The sequence below is a fragment of the Passer domesticus genome, chromosome 4 (genome assembly GCF_036417665.1).
Source record: "Passer domesticus isolate bPasDom1 chromosome 4, bPasDom1.hap1, whole genome shotgun sequence".
Taxonomy (NCBI): Eukaryota; Metazoa; Chordata; class Aves; order Passeriformes; family Passeridae; genus Passer; species Passer domesticus.
The window spans coordinates 41571595-41586874 of record NC_087477.1 but is presented as its reverse complement, the minus strand read 5'-3'; the positions used below and the strand labels follow the sequence as shown (position 1 = coordinate 41586874).

The 15280-nt window shown below is 45.1% G+C and overlaps 1 protein-coding gene across 4 annotated transcripts in view; it reads right to left on the bottom strand.

Moving 5' to 3' along the window:
• TMEM131L (transmembrane 131 like) overlaps positions 1-13498 on the bottom strand; it is a 79501-nt gene extending 66003 nt beyond the window's left edge. For all 4 annotated transcript variants that reach the window (XM_064417420.1, XM_064417422.1, XM_064417421.1 and 1 more), the window contains exons 1-3: positions 13324-13498; positions 12941-13011; positions 5802-5845 (exon numbers count right to left, since the gene is read on the bottom strand). In XM_064417420.1, the coding sequence (XP_064273490.1) occupies positions 5802-5845; positions 12941-13011; positions 13324-13447 (239 nt within the window). In that variant the 5' untranslated portion in view covers positions 13448-13498. The remainder of the gene's footprint in view (positions 1-5801; positions 5846-12940; positions 13012-13323) is intronic.
• Between the last annotated feature and the right edge of the window lie 1782 nt (positions 13499-15280).

Genomic DNA, 15280 nt, shown 5'->3' with positions numbered 1-15280 from the left:
TTGCCATTATCTCATGATCACAGAAAGCCACAGGGTCACCTCCTCAGTTTGGTATGAAACACTGTACAGCTGGCCTGGGCAACTTGTCTCATTTATGAAATGTCTGAAAACAATTCAGAAACAAAGATACAAACAATAGCTGAAAACATTTGCTAGCACACAGCACTGCCATGCAATGTCCCAAGGAAAAAAACAAAACACACTTTTTACCCCCTGTATCATTTTTTACCCCTGTATCATCACACATTGCCTGTATCATCAGGCAAACAACGTAATTTTGTGAAAGGACTGCTGTTTTGGAAGAAGCAATGCACACAGGGGAAGAGCTGTCCCTAAGAGCATCTAATACAAAGTTCAGCAAGGCAAAGTTCATCAGTGAATCAACTGCCACATAAAACAGAGATAAACAATTAAAGCAGCAGGAGTTCTGCCTGCCACCCTAGCTGTACCTGGCAGAGGCATAAGGAAGGAGAGGAAGAGTAACACTGATTATTTTGGAAGGAACTATCTGCTTCTTCATCTACAAGAGAACCTCCAATTTCATTGACTTCTTGCAATTCTTTTCAGTAAGCTGCTTTTAGTCCAGTTTCACAATATCCTGTGTTTCCTACAGGTGTTTCCTTAGGGATTTTCACCTAAGTGTTATAGGTGGGTGTGTCCATCTCAATTCTTCTCCCTTACTTCTAAGGATTAGGTAATGTAAATTTCATTTCTTTAGGCATCCAGTAAAACTTAAAATTAGTAGTCCCTTGATGATCTAGAAAAAGTGGAAGTGGGGCACAACAGCCATGATTTATCAATTAAAACAAAAGTTAGCCAATATTGAAGAAGGATTTTGTGCTAAACACCAAAAACATACATTCTGTGCATACTGCAGAAATTTCTACCTTATGCAAGTATGGTAATGGGACTAAAAAGCTTTTTCCCAGGAAACTCAGCTTTTTCTTTTCTTTTTTAATATTTTTGCTTGTTTTGTAAAAAAAATTTTAAAAACACTAAAACCTTAATAAAAGCAGCTTTCATTATTACAAGTTAAGACCAAGCATACATTCTAGGACAAGTCTTCATGTAGTTAGATTTACTTTTGGGGTAAGTTTAATGACAATCTAAATGTTCAGTGGTACTCCATACAAGCTTAGGTTGAAAATATTAAGATGGTTCCTTTCAGACAGCTAAAGCACTCACTGAGACAGTCTCAGAACTACTTTTCAACTTTTCATTTTGAAACTCTTTCTCAATGGATACCCACTTTGATTTTAATAAAAGATATTTTAAAAATAAATACAACAAACTTTTTTTTTTAATATTCAGACATTCTGCTGGCACAAAATCAATTTTTATTCATTTCAGTAAACAAAAAGCAGAAGGAAAATGAAAAATAGGTTAGGATCAACCAGATTTTCTATCTCTTTTTTCCTGCCTTAGCCACCACCCAAGCTAGTTATCTGCACACAGGCCCATGCCACTACTTTCTAATTGGGACTGTCAAAAATTATGGCACTAAGACCACAGGCTTTTTGGAAGGATGAGTCACCTCAGAAGTGTCTTAATACTCCATCCACAGCGCCAGAGCTCATTTGTGCCTCTTCACTAGAGATGAAGCTGTGGCCTGGGAGGAATTGCAATGTACAGCCTCACAATGCACAGGAGGCTCGTTCTCCCACTGCCACTCTGGATTCTTCCTGAAGCAAACGTTGTAACTCCATCTCTTAAGTATTCCCTAAACCCCCTAGCAATCCTGCAGTCTGTGCGCCTCGACTGCTTTGCTCTCTCTCAGGCAGCTAGTAAGCTGCTCCCTTGCTACCTCTACCTCCAATTTCTCCTTCACATCTGGAGCACTATTTCACAGGCACAGCAAAAACAACAGGATTAGGAGTAATTCCACCAAGCAATCAGGAGAGGTCAAAGTGCTGGGCATCAGCTGTCACTCCCAGGCTGCATGGACACCCTAGCAGGAGCCCACTGGGACCCGATACCATCTCCTGCTCCAAGCAGCTCCAGCCCACAGGGTCAAATGCTCTCCAGAGATCAAAGGCAAAGGTTCAACAGAAATGCCTGACTGAGCCAAATGCATCACACTTGGAATTTTCCTAGCAGTTGATACCCATCAACTCTAAGCAAAACATGCCCTGCCATAGGAAAAGGCTGGAAAATGCCCTCTTCCTGGCTAATTTCATTCCATACTTCTAGTATTTTATGAATTTCCCTTCTCATAGACAATCATTATGCATCACATATTAAGAATGCATGCTTCACTTGAGTACAGCAGTTTATTTGGGCGCAAATGTTCCTTAATGTGCCAGCTGCAAAACTGCATCCTCAAAGACCTTTCTCCAGAAGTCCTCAAAACCCAAGTACTAACAATGTCATACACATGAAATTACGGGGTTTTTTTGTAGTCCAAGTCTAGTTCCTTGAAGTAAAAAGGTAAAAATTTTGATAGCATCATTTGTGCACATCACCTGACAGTACTGTCTCTTTATTTGTGCCAGACTTCTGCATTTCATGGAATATCCTGAGTTGGAAGGGACCCACAAGGATCATCAAGTCCAACACCTGGCCCTGCACAGAACCATACCCAAGAGTCATACCATGGACCTGAGGGCGTTGTCCAAACACTTCTTGAACTCTGTCAGGCTGGTGCTGTGACCACTTCCCTGGGGAGCCTGTTTCAGTGGCCAACAAGAAATGCTGAAAAGCCTTTTTTCTAATATCCAACCTAAATCTCCCTACACAACTTCAGGCCATTGCCTTGAGTCCTGACTCATTATGCTGTTTTAGCAAGAACCTAAACCTTCAAAATCTGTAACTGCCAGTGGTAGCAGTTAATCAGTTGTAACCAAAATCACCAGGATGAAGGGGCAGGAGTACCAAAAAAACCCAAAAAAAACCAAACAAGCCAAAAAAAACCCCAAAAAACAAAAAAGGAAAAAAAACCGTCCTCCAAACACAGCAACAAAACCTTTTCATGTCAACACCTGCCATTGACTGTTATGGAAGGCATCTTTTTACTCCTGGCTTTCAAAGGTTTTTAAGGAAACTCGAAGCTTTTTAATAGGCCAGTACAAATACACATTATTTTAATTCTGTTAAAGTGTGTGGCCTGAAGCAGTACTCAAGTGTCTACTGTGCTGCATTTCTTATTTCAGAATCTGACCCAGAGAGACACAAACCAGCATGAAGCAACCTGTGGAAGCATCCAAGCAACCAGAATAGCAGGAATCATAGGGTGGAAATTAAGGAGTTGATAATGACCTTCTCACTCAGGGTAGCTGCAAACCCATGGACCTAATCAACCATTTCTCATTCACCTCTGAAATAGCTCTTCACAAAAATTACTATTTTGACAATGTCTTTTACCTCCATGCAAATTTCTCTATTCGTTAAAGCTAAACCTGAGGCAGAAATTATAAGACCACATCCATCTCCCCTGTGTACTTGCCACAAGAGCAGCAAACCAAGAAGACCACCCCAAAAGGAAGATCTTACAATGCACATGCACAGGAAGTCCGTTAAAAGACTATTAATACTTTACTGCTTTTGTTGTGTTTGGTTTTTTCAAAGTAGGTTAGCAAGCTCCCAGGGAACCCACTAACCTAGAATTAAAAAGTGAATAAAACAATGTTTTGGAAAGAGACTTTCTCCTTCATGCCCCAAAATGATAAACTCCCTATACTTCCCTCATCTCTGGGGAAATTCCTGATTTCTCTATCTCCTTTAACTTCTGCTCATCCCCTACATTAAGGTGCTTTGCTTCTTGGGGCTTCACATCAAATTACAGTAGCTTCAGCTGATTTCCCCCAGGCATGCAGTCAGACAATGAGATGAAGATGCTGCAAGCTTCAGGTTTTGCTGCTACAGGAAAAGGAAATCCCCATGATTTCACCATATAGTAATGTAAGCTAGAGGAATGAAAATTAATCCGGAAATAAACTAAGAAATTCTAATCTTTCCAATGTACCTTTGCTGGCTCTTCTTCATGAAGTCTACACTATAACACTCCTTCAGTATATAGAGCACACATAGGTCTATGTATGTGTTTACATACAGCAGCAAAACAAATAGTTTAGAAGATGCACACAAGCCAGGATCTGTTCAGGCAAGTTTCCTGAAGCATTTCAGTACGACAATAGAAGGATGTTTCCACCATGCAAGTGAACCTCTACAAACTTTACTCCCAAAAAGCAAATTCATTTTTGAAAACTAATAATTACCAGAAAAAAATTTAAGCACCTGAATGACCTAAAAAAAACTCCAGTCAAATCACTTTTTCCTCTCCAAGTCTCAAGAACTAATTATTTTCAATAATATTTTTATTATTGCCATAGTAGCCAATTATCCCATCCACCTCCAGAGAAAAATAGGCAAATAGAGAATTTTTTTCCACCTAAATTACATCTCTCTGACTACTAAGGAAACAACCAGAAACAATCTTAAGCACAGCACTAGAGACTGCTACCTTTTGACTACCTCTCAATAAAGAAAGCATGCAGGTAATAAAGTTACACAGTAAAAATTCTGCATCCAAAACATAATGGCTCCCAGGTGAAAAAAAATCAAAAACTTCTGTATTTGTGCAGGGAAATGCAGCTTTCAGTAGTTTACCCTTATTTTCACAAGAGGAGGCAAGAAAAAAAAAATCCCCTCTGCAGGTAGGAATTGGGGCACTTAGGCAAGCACAAGTAATCAGCACCAGCTGTCAGCAGCCACAGTAATTCTCACATCCTGTTTCCAAACCATCTTTGTAATTCCCACGGAGATGAGGCACAGGAGCCTTAATGTGATGCTGGGTTCAGATGAGAAGGCTCCCAATGGGGCAGCAAGGGGAAAAGCCATGTGAAGAAGGGTTGCAGTGCAGGACAGACCCATCATAACCATCCTGTTCCCCTTCCCCAGGCTTACTCCTTCTGCCCAGCTCCCAAGGCTTGTGTGTTATCACATCTACTTGCTCTCAAACCTAAGCTAAGGGCAAAGACGGGAGATAAGTGAGAAAAGCATTTGTGGCTAACTGCTGCCATCAGAAAACAGTGCTGTTCCACATGTTTATTTTAAGTCTTGTGATCTTTCTGGCTGGCATGGCACTGAAAGCTGTAACCACATTAACACATACCAAAGGAAGGAAGTGTTTCACGGGTACATATCCAAGCATTTTAACCTGGACACTCAGAGGAAACAAAATGCTTATTTAAAAAATAATCTGCCATGCTATTTACCCAACCCTTCAAAACAGAAGGCCTAATATTAACAGAAACCACAGAGTTGTGGCTATAGTTTTGATGAGCTTCATTATTTATCTGATTTCAAGACATAAGGGCAGAATATTTATTGTTCCATAGCAACACATTAATAAACCTTTGGCTTTAAATTTCCCTCACCTCTTTCCTTGCCTTGGTGTCAATTAACACTCCAAAACCACTTACATTTACAAATTTTGTAATGGACAACTGTCTCCCACCTTTAAAAAAATTAATTACAAAATATACAACAAAACAATTAATAAATATTTAACTTTTTGTGTGAAAGCCATGAGAAGCAAATTCCTCTTAGAGAGTAATACAAGAAAGAGATGCAAGAAGGTATTTTGTACTTGCATACGCTGAGCACAGGTTTTCTGGTTTTGCTAATAAATCAATATTAACATTAAGTTGAGAAAATTGTAAGCCACAAATAATAAAAAACTACTTAACATGCAGGAGAAAAAAGTAATTTTTTACTAGTCTGCCCAATCACACTTTGGTATTTCCTAAAGCAAAAACCAAAATGAACTTCAATACTCTTGCTTTCATTTGAGTTTAGCTTACCTTTGCTCTTGTGGATGCTCTTCCACATCCTCCTCCGAATCAGCCTGACAAACAGAGAAAATACTGTGTAAGAATCTCAGAACTGCAACATGCTACACTGGACATATGTACCACTTTAACTCCATCAGAGATGGAGTCTCGTGTGACTTGTTTGCAAAACAAATTCAGAAATCTAAAATTCCTACAACTCCTTTACGAGTCAGGTAAGGTGGTTGATGGACATCCCATCTGAGGTTTCAGCTCACCTTGCAAAAGATAAATGGTGACTTAACCTGGCTATTCTGCTGCTTCTTCCCAAATGCTGACTGAACAGACTAATTTTCCATTTATGCAAGTGTACCTGTACAAAATCTTCTCACACACAGAATTTCAATCTAAAGCCATCAATTACCCTCAAACTACAGGAAGACTATTTCCTCCACTTCCAAATTTTCTGCCCCATCAGTAAATTTCAATAGCCAGTACCTGAGGAAATAGGATGCAGAATGCCTTGAAATGAAGATCACCTGCCAATGCCAAAAGCAAAGGCAAAGTACCACATTCCAGCTGGCACAGTGAGGTCCCAAACCCACATCTTATCACTGATTAGCAGCATGCACAGAAAGCAGAGAGAGCAGAAGCTCTGAACACATTAGCTTAGCTCAGTTGCTGCACTCAGGTAATTTTCAAGACATGCAGCTAAATTGTGTCAGCTTGCAGTTCACCACAAACCACTTTGAGCTGTCTACAGAAATGAACTCAAGTGTTGGTTCAATGAGCTCCCTGCAGGAAATCCATTTAAAACAAGGAGTAGCTACTCTGAACTGGCCAAGATCTCCAGGAAAGCTTTAGGTACAACTCAAAATGAAGTGTGTTACAGCCACTCAACCCCTGCTGATGAAACCAGGGACAACTTTAGGGCAATTAACATTTTTCAGGAGGAGGTTACAGTCATCCTGCCAGGAACAACTGGTGAGTTTTCCCAGCTTCTGCAGGTGATGCTTCTACAAGACACGAACTAGAGACCTTAGCAATGAAAAGCTAGGGGGAAAAATCTTTTTAAAATGAAAAGGCTGTACTTTCCACCACCCCTCCTACATGTTTCCCATGTAAGCATATCACAGAACAGGCCCCAAGCCACCAGCTTTGACTTTACCTATTTTCACTACATACTGGAAAAAAAAAACCACCTGTAAACATAAAACATCTTTCTACAGGCTTCAGATGCTTAAGCAGATCAGGCAGCCCTACCTGCCTACTGAATGGGACAAGCAACAGGATTTCTGAAGACCTGAGCTTCATGAAGTGAGGAAAAACGACACCACACTATGGCAGCAAATATGCTGAATGCTAACATTAATACTAATAATTACTGTGTCTAAAATAATGACCTTATGGCTAATACTAATAGAGACCTTGCCAAAAGCTACCAGACACATCTGAACTTCCATCTTTTGACACAAGCAGCTCATACAAGAGAAGCAGCACAGCCTCCACCATAACATAACCAAATCTGGAACAAGATTGACAGGGAAGTACAAGTTAATTTGAGGTCTTGACAATCTTCCTGTGTGCCTGCCCAGAGGTTGGAGACACCATGCTAATTGTCCAGGATCTGCAGTACACAACAAAGCTCTTCAGCTCAGATCTACTTAGAGGTCCCAGCACCTAGTCCCCATGAAGACCCAGCCATCTCCTCCAGAGACCTTGCAAAGCCTTGCTGCTAGACTTCACCAGGCTGGCATGATACAAACCCATCACATTTTCCAGCTTCTCCAAGCTCTTTTTGTACTTCTTATTGTACTCAGTACAATACCAAGCAGAACTGGAGGACTCCTTAGCCACCTTCTCCAGAAACAGCCAGATAACAAGCTATCCTCATTTTAAATGGCTTAGTTCCTCCTCTAAATGGCTTAGCATCTGCCAGGCATCAGGAACTTGGGTCTGTGTCATTACACTGTGCTCACCCTTAACACTAGCCACCTTACCATTTCTCCACTTTTCACCAAGCAACAATGAAGCAAACTTCCCAATCTACAGTACAGCCACAGCACATCTCAGCTGCACAAGGAAAAAAAAAAATTAAAAATCACCCTCAACTCTGATAACACACAGACCTCTATGTCCAGCTTTCTCCTGTCTTCACTCCTCTGTGTGATCCAGGCTACATGTGCACAAAGGTTTACACTGAGGATTTATTAAAAAAAAAAAAAAAAAAAAAAAAAAGGTAAAAACTAGCATTCTCAAAATTCTCAAAACTACAGGACTACAGGGGGAAGGAAGGCAAGACCTTCTGAAAGTTAAAAAGCAGTTCCCAACAGTCTACCTGTCTACCTATGAGAAGAAAAAAATCCACTTCCTCCAAACATTATCTTGAATATGGGGCAGGTGCTTATCTTGTGTTGGAAAGCCCCTGAAAGCACCCCTCTTGTGTCACACAAGTCTCAAGAGCCTGAGCTGACAGCTACTGCATAATCTGCATGGCCATCCAGCCCCAAGTCCTATCAGCACCATCCAGAAGCTCAGCTGGGAGTCTGGAGAAGCCTTTTAAAAGCCCAAAGTGGAACACAATTCCCACTCCGAGCCTGTCTCAGACTTTCACATAAATTGTGTGTCTTCAGACAAACCCTGTTTGAAGTAGGTGACTCTGTACATTTAATTTGTGCACAGCTGATGGGCTCATTAATGACACACTGCAGTACTGAGTATCTCTGATGAATATATGTAAGATCAAGGTCTTCATCAGCTTTCAAAACCAGTAGAACAATTAACCTTATTAGCCCCTGAGCTGCACTGAAGAACAGAAACTGGAGACAAGCTACTGCTACTTGAGAAAAGGGAAAAAAAAAATCATCTTTCAGACCTGAGCAGAGCCTTTTAATGAAAACTCAGGCAGCAGCTCTGTATTTGTCCAGTGTCTATAACAACCATGATACAGTAAACACTTGCTGTATCTTTCTGTAAAATTCAAGCACCTGAAACAATGTCACAGTAAAGTGAAACAAGAAGTTATTGTATTCTCATTAGAATATGCAACCAAACTGAAACATTCACAAGGTGTTCCTCTAAGGAAACATCTCGCTTATCTCCTACATGCAACACACAGGAACAGTAGAAAACCCATCACATCAAACACTGCACTGACACCAAAATAAAGTTTGGCATACACTGATGACTTACTGCCATTTTCAGTTGTGATAGCAAGAACTACAACTTAACCTTCATTATGTAATTTTAAGGTAGTCCCTCCCTCTGAACTCGAGGGGCCAGGGGGAAAGCGCCCTGCAGGTACCCAACCCGCCTGCCCCTGCCTTCAGAGGCTCCCAGTAACCACCTACATGGTTTCTGACAGACAGAAACACACAACTGTGACTCTCTCATACCTCTTTTAAGTGGTGGAGGCCATGAACAGCAATTGTCATTTTGTTTCTCTCCTACACTTGTATGTGTATGTTATGTTTAAAACATAACTAACTACCTTTCAGCTTTGCACTGAAGTGTTACAACCTGGCTGTAAATATCTGGAGCTTTTTCAGCCTTTAGTGGTGAATGGCTTGGGTGTCAAGTCTCACATAAAGGAGCTTTTCTCTCAAACATTTTATTTGAGTATGTATTAACAAGTTGCAAACAAACATGCAAAACCACAAAATTATAAGGGGTCTATAAAAACCACAACTGCTCTAATCAAGTCTCTCACACTCAAGATTTTCCATGTCAAAATCCCACTGGTTTTCAAAGAAAAATCCAGCTGCCCATCCCAGGCACATTTGCTATAAAAGGGAGGTCAAGAGTTTGGAGAAGGAGTGCAAGGTCGGTGGGTGCTCCATGGTTACCCCACGCTTCACACCACCTTCAACAAGAGAGAAGAAACAGGCACAAGGGAATACAGCCACAGCATCCGACTGGGAAAAAACAGCTGGTCTCAGAGCTAAAAAGGGAATCCAGGAAGAAACACTGAAATGCTGGAGGAAGCAGCAGACCAGTGGAAGACAGTCAGCAGGCTAGATACAGGCAGCTCCTGTTCAGCCCCGGCGCGCGAGCCCACGCACACCGTCACCAGCTGCCGTGCTCTGGGCACCCTTCGGGCTCGGCTGTGGAGCAAGAGCAGTGGGTGAGCCATCCCCAAACTGCTCTGCAGGCTTCAGAGGAGGCCGGAATCAAAAGCCCACAAGCACCAGGGGAGAAGAAAAAAGGAAAAGCACAAATATGTATAAGAGGGAAGCTGGAAGGGGGCACACGAGAAGCACAAACAATGAAAGGGAAGCAAGAGGAAACAGAAGGTAGAACAACCAAGCGGGGTGGAGGCACGGGGGCCCTGGGCGGCTGTGCTCCAGCATGCAAATTCATGCAGTTCACGTAGACAAAGCGATGCTGTGAAGGGCCTAGAAAGCAACTACAAATATTAAAACACTTTGTTTCCCCTCCCTCACCCCTTAACGTGATGTCTTTATTCGCTACATGCTCCTGGAACAAAAGCATGTGCAGGCAACCGGATGGCTGAATGGGTTACCAATCCACCCAACTTTCATCCTCAAATTCTGCAGGCAGCAAGGAATGCTCAAAACTGCTCTGTCACAGGCAGGCAGTTGATGATGCATGGAAAATAAGATAATAGTGTAAAGCCATGACAGAAAGATAAAAACATCCATCAGACAGCATTGGTAACCCGCCAGAAACAGGCTAAAGGGCTGGCAGACAGGGCAACCTAATCCATTTTCCTGCTGAGAGCAGTCGGAGGGAGGTGCTTTGGCAGAGGAATATGCACAGTTCCTTCCCTGATTTTTTCACTTCTCCAGGTGAAATCCTCATTGGTGCCCTACTCCCTCCAAAAAAGAAGGAGGAAAAAAAAAATCAAGGGGCCAAACAATCCTCTTCCCAAAGTCTTCATCAAGACCCATCTTCAAACACGGGAATGAAGCAATTCTTGAACATTCCCTACCAAACAACATTTATTAACCACTCAAAAGCAAGGAGGTTCTTCCTGTTACTACACTCTCACCATCACATCACCACTGCTATGATACATCAACACTGGGCAAACAACCCTCATCAAGGGTTTCACCGAGAAATTCTGTTCTTGCAAGAAAGAGAACATGGAAAACCTCCCTGTAGCAGCAGTAGGTCAGACCATTTTTTTTTAAGTGAAACATGATCAACAAGCAATAAACCTCTTGCAAGTTTAAGCATCTCTCTAACAAAGGGCAGTCAGATGTTAACAGATGTAGCGATTTTCCAGATCTCAGGAACTGATGCTGGCTTCTGCAGTGACACCCCTCACCATCCCAGCAGTCACCCAGGAGGGCAACAATGCTGACATGTCTTTAGGACCTCACAAACACCACAGAGGATCGTGGCTGGATGGGCAATCCTCTACTCTTTGGGCATCCAGGGAAAAGCCATGACCAGCCACTGCACACCAGTGACACCACTCCATAAAAGAGGTGCTGAAAGGGTCCCTCACCATATCTGCAAGGACTTTGGGAAGTCTCTTTTCCTCCTCACCACAACAAATGGAAAAGGTGGTTTCAAATGTGGCCACAGGGCCAAAGCCCAATAAGGGCTGGGTAAAGCCCAAGTCTACATGGAAGCAAAAGAGCAAGCATCAGGGTCAGGCCTGTAACCAAATTTTGGTCTTAAAACCTGTTTGAGGAACCCAGTCCTTCTGCTCAGCTTGAGTAGTCACTCATGCATCAGATGCTGCTGCAGTCCTCAAGCTCAGAGGGGAAAACCCATGCAAACCAGTCAATGCACCACTAGTACTCACAGACCAGCTCATCTGACTTTTAACCTCTTAAATCAGTAAGCCTATTGTGATTTACTTCTCACTCTGTCACAACTGAAGCCAGAAGACTTCTTTCTTGCCTGCATACCTAACGTAGCCTCTACAGAAATGATGGAGGAACAGCAGCCTCAGCTCTGTCTTCACTGCTGCAAGAACTGAGCAAGACCATATGCTCAACTATGCCAAATTCATGGGTCATTCATGCCTGGTTCTTCTTTAGCCAAGCTAAAGCATATTTTTATGAGGATGCTCAAGAACAAAGTGTTTTCCAAGAGGACCTAATCTCCTCAGGAAGTAAACATCACGTCATCATCACTCAATTGCAGCTTTGCTATGAGAAGCAACTATAAATGACTACATTACACAGTTCTACATCTAATGCATCTTAATATCTTCACTGTAAAGAACGCAGATGCAAAAGGTTGAGCTCCTCAAGCATCTCTGTACCTCCCCTTAGCTACTACCACATCTGCAACAGGCAAAATCTCAATAGCACAACAAATGTATCTTATAAAATTATTTGGACATACAATAGATAACACTTTCATAAGACCACAGTACAAAATGCTGGGTCCTGTGAAGCAGAACCAATTGTTAGCTAGCTAAGAAACAGCACTTCTGCTATTTTTCCTTACATTAATGGGTGTCAGTGGCTGAGCAGTAAACAGAGAATGATATATGGGCTTAAGACAAATAAATTACCCGCTTTTGCCCCTCATATAAGATGATGTCCCTAAGGACTGCTTCTTCCCGTTTATGAGCCTGGTGCCTCGAAGTCTAGAAGGCCGAGCTCAACATATGGCAGAGTCCGTCAGTGCGAGTTAAATGACTGCCTCAAATGCCATAAACTCCAGACCCCGCTTCCAGCGCCCCTCCTCGCTCACCAGCCCCGCCGGGCATTGTACCATATTGGTTCCTCTCGCCAACACAGAATTTATCACATCTTGTTACTGCCCAACAAAAGCTGCTAAACAAGACCCAAAAAAAACCAAAGCGCTAGAACAAGGGGAACGGCACCATAAATGATGTGTCATTTGAGGGGGGGAAAATGGCTTCACCTGAGCAGGCCTGAGAAATAAATATATGCATATTCACGACAGGCACGTCTAGTGCGTTCCGACGACAAATGCACTCGTTTAAATAAATAAATAAATGGATAAATAAATGGGGAGAGGGGGGGAAACCCCCAACCAGAAAACAAATGAAGCCGAACGACCACGCCGCTGTTGCAGGCTGGGGGGGCGGCGGGGCCGGGGCTGCGCCGTGACAGCAGCGGGCGAGGCCGCCCCCGCCCCGCCGGCCCCGCCGCCCCCCGGGCCCCGCACACCCCGCAATGGCCCCGGCCCCGCCGCCGCCCCCACCCCCCGCGCCCCCTCACCTGGGCGGGCAGCAGGAGCTCCCCCTCCTCGGCTTGCCACAGCTCCACCACGCCGGGGATGGGCTCGATGGCTGCGGGGGCAGAGAGAGAGAAAGCGCGGATGGGCAGGGGGCGGGCGGCCGGAGCCGCAGGCGGCGGCCCGGGGCTCCCCGCGCCGGGGCGGGCCGGCAGGGACGCGTGGCCCGGCGGGTACCGCGGGGCCGGCAGGAAGGGAACTGGACTCGGGGGGAGAGGGGAGAGGTGAGCCGCGTCCCGGCTCCCTTTGTGTCCCCGGGCTGCCACCGCGGCAGCCGCCCGAGGGACGGGGGCGGCGGCTCCGCTCTCGAGCCCGGAGCGGGCAGTGCCGGCATCCCCGCCCCGCTCTGCCCCGCCGGTGCCCTCACCTTGTCCCTGCGCCTCCCCGGGCCGAAAGCAGGGCAGGAGGACGTGGAAGACGCCGAGCAGGAGGTTCATGGCCGCGGCCGCGCGGCAGTAGCCGCCGTGCTGCGGGAAGCGCAGCCCCGCCATGCCGAGCCGCGCCGAGCTGCGGCTGAGGCGGGGCGGGCGGGGGCGGCTCCGCGGGCACCGGGCACCGCCCCCGCCCGCAGCGCGGCTGCGCCCGCCCCGCCCCGCCCCGCGCCAGCCGCGCACATGGCCCGGCAGCCGCCCCAAGGCCCCGCAAGGCAGGAGGGAGGCGGTGGGGGAACGCCGGAGCCGTTCTGTGTAGCTCGGCCGTGCGGCCGAACGGCGAGCTGCCCTGCACCCCATGCCCTTAGGCCCGTGTGCGATGTCACCGCGCCGGGGCCCGGGGCTCCCCGGTGATTTTTAGAAACAAAAAAAAGCGTGAAAAGTGCGAAGGGAAGAAACCGCGCGAAGGGGGAGGGGAGAGCGCAGCGAGGAAGGCGGGGGCGCGTGGTAGCGGGGAAAACAATCAAAGTCCCCCCGGTCCAATGGTCCCACTGCGGATCGCGCAGGATCGTTAGGAGCGGAAGGAAGCTCTGCACATCATCGAGCCCACACCCTGCCAAGGCAGGGTCACCTCGAGCAGGTGGCACAGGAACTCCTCCAGATGGCTTTTGAAGGTCTCTAGAGAGGGCAGCCTCTATCAGTGCCACCAGTCCGGTTAATTTGACTCAGTATTCCTTGACTGCTTGGCAGTGCTGTATGTTGAGGGTCGCTGCTGCTGTTCAGATCCGTTTCAGATGGCTGTTGGATCTCTCAAGGAATTACACGGTGTTTGCAAAATAAGTGTAGAACAAAGCCCAAAGATAGTTGTGCGGGTTACGTGGTTTTAACATGTACCTCACATACCCTTCTAATTGCATTTTAAAGTCCTTTTTTAAAAGTCCCTTCTGCTAAAAATAAAAAAAAAAAAATGCAGCCCCCTTAAATGCTTAAATTACAGGAAAAAACAGTTGTTAAACTAGTTCTGCAAACCTCCAGGAGAAAACTAAAGCAAATGCTCTGCTAACAAGGTTTGCACAGGCCCCAGATTGCCTCTGGTTCTCCCCTTACCGATCACACATAGTAACTCACACAAACACTGGCAGCATGGGAATTGGTCAGCAAAGGCTCGTAAATAAAGCCAAAGAAATGACATAAACCATTTTTAGCCCTGAACTGAGACAACACATGAGGACATTTGGGACCTTGGTCCCCAGCAGCAGTGGGTCACCTGCCCAATGCCCTTTCTGCTCAGTGCTTGGGAAAGCTTTTCCCACCCAGAGGCCATTCAGGTTTGATTGGAGATGCAGGTGGGTCTCCACAAAAGAAATGCTGGCTCCCTTCCTAAAGGAGAAGACTTTGGCATTTGATGTTGCACAACCACCAAAGTATAGCCAGTAATGCAGCCTTGTCTCCTGCCCATATCCTCTTCTTTCTGTCTTCTCTTCCCTCTTTTTCCTGCTCCCTAATGATTAGACAGGTCTTTTGTTTTCCACGCTGTCCCCCTGTGTCTTTAATCTCATTGTCTGGGCTTTCCCACACGTGGGCAAAGGAACACTGAGGCACCCCTCCACCTGTGCCCGAGAGCACCCCAGGGCTTGCAGAGAAACACAGCCTTTCAAAATAGGAATGGTTGGATGTTTCTCTGTTGGCAAACGTGTCTATGCTTGGACAGGTGCCTGAGTACCTGCTTTAGAGAAAGAGAGCTACAATGGCATCAACCTTATATGACAACCCCATCCAGGGGCTGCATGGCACCTTGAACATGCCAGTAGGAAACAGGTCCCATTGCTTCTGCAATTGGTTCCAGTTGGAGTACTCATTAGAGCTGTAGACTAATATTATTTTAACTTAGTAGCTTTTTCTTTATGAGTTTTTAAAATGTTGTGCCAGCATGAGCTGATGATTTTTTGCCTG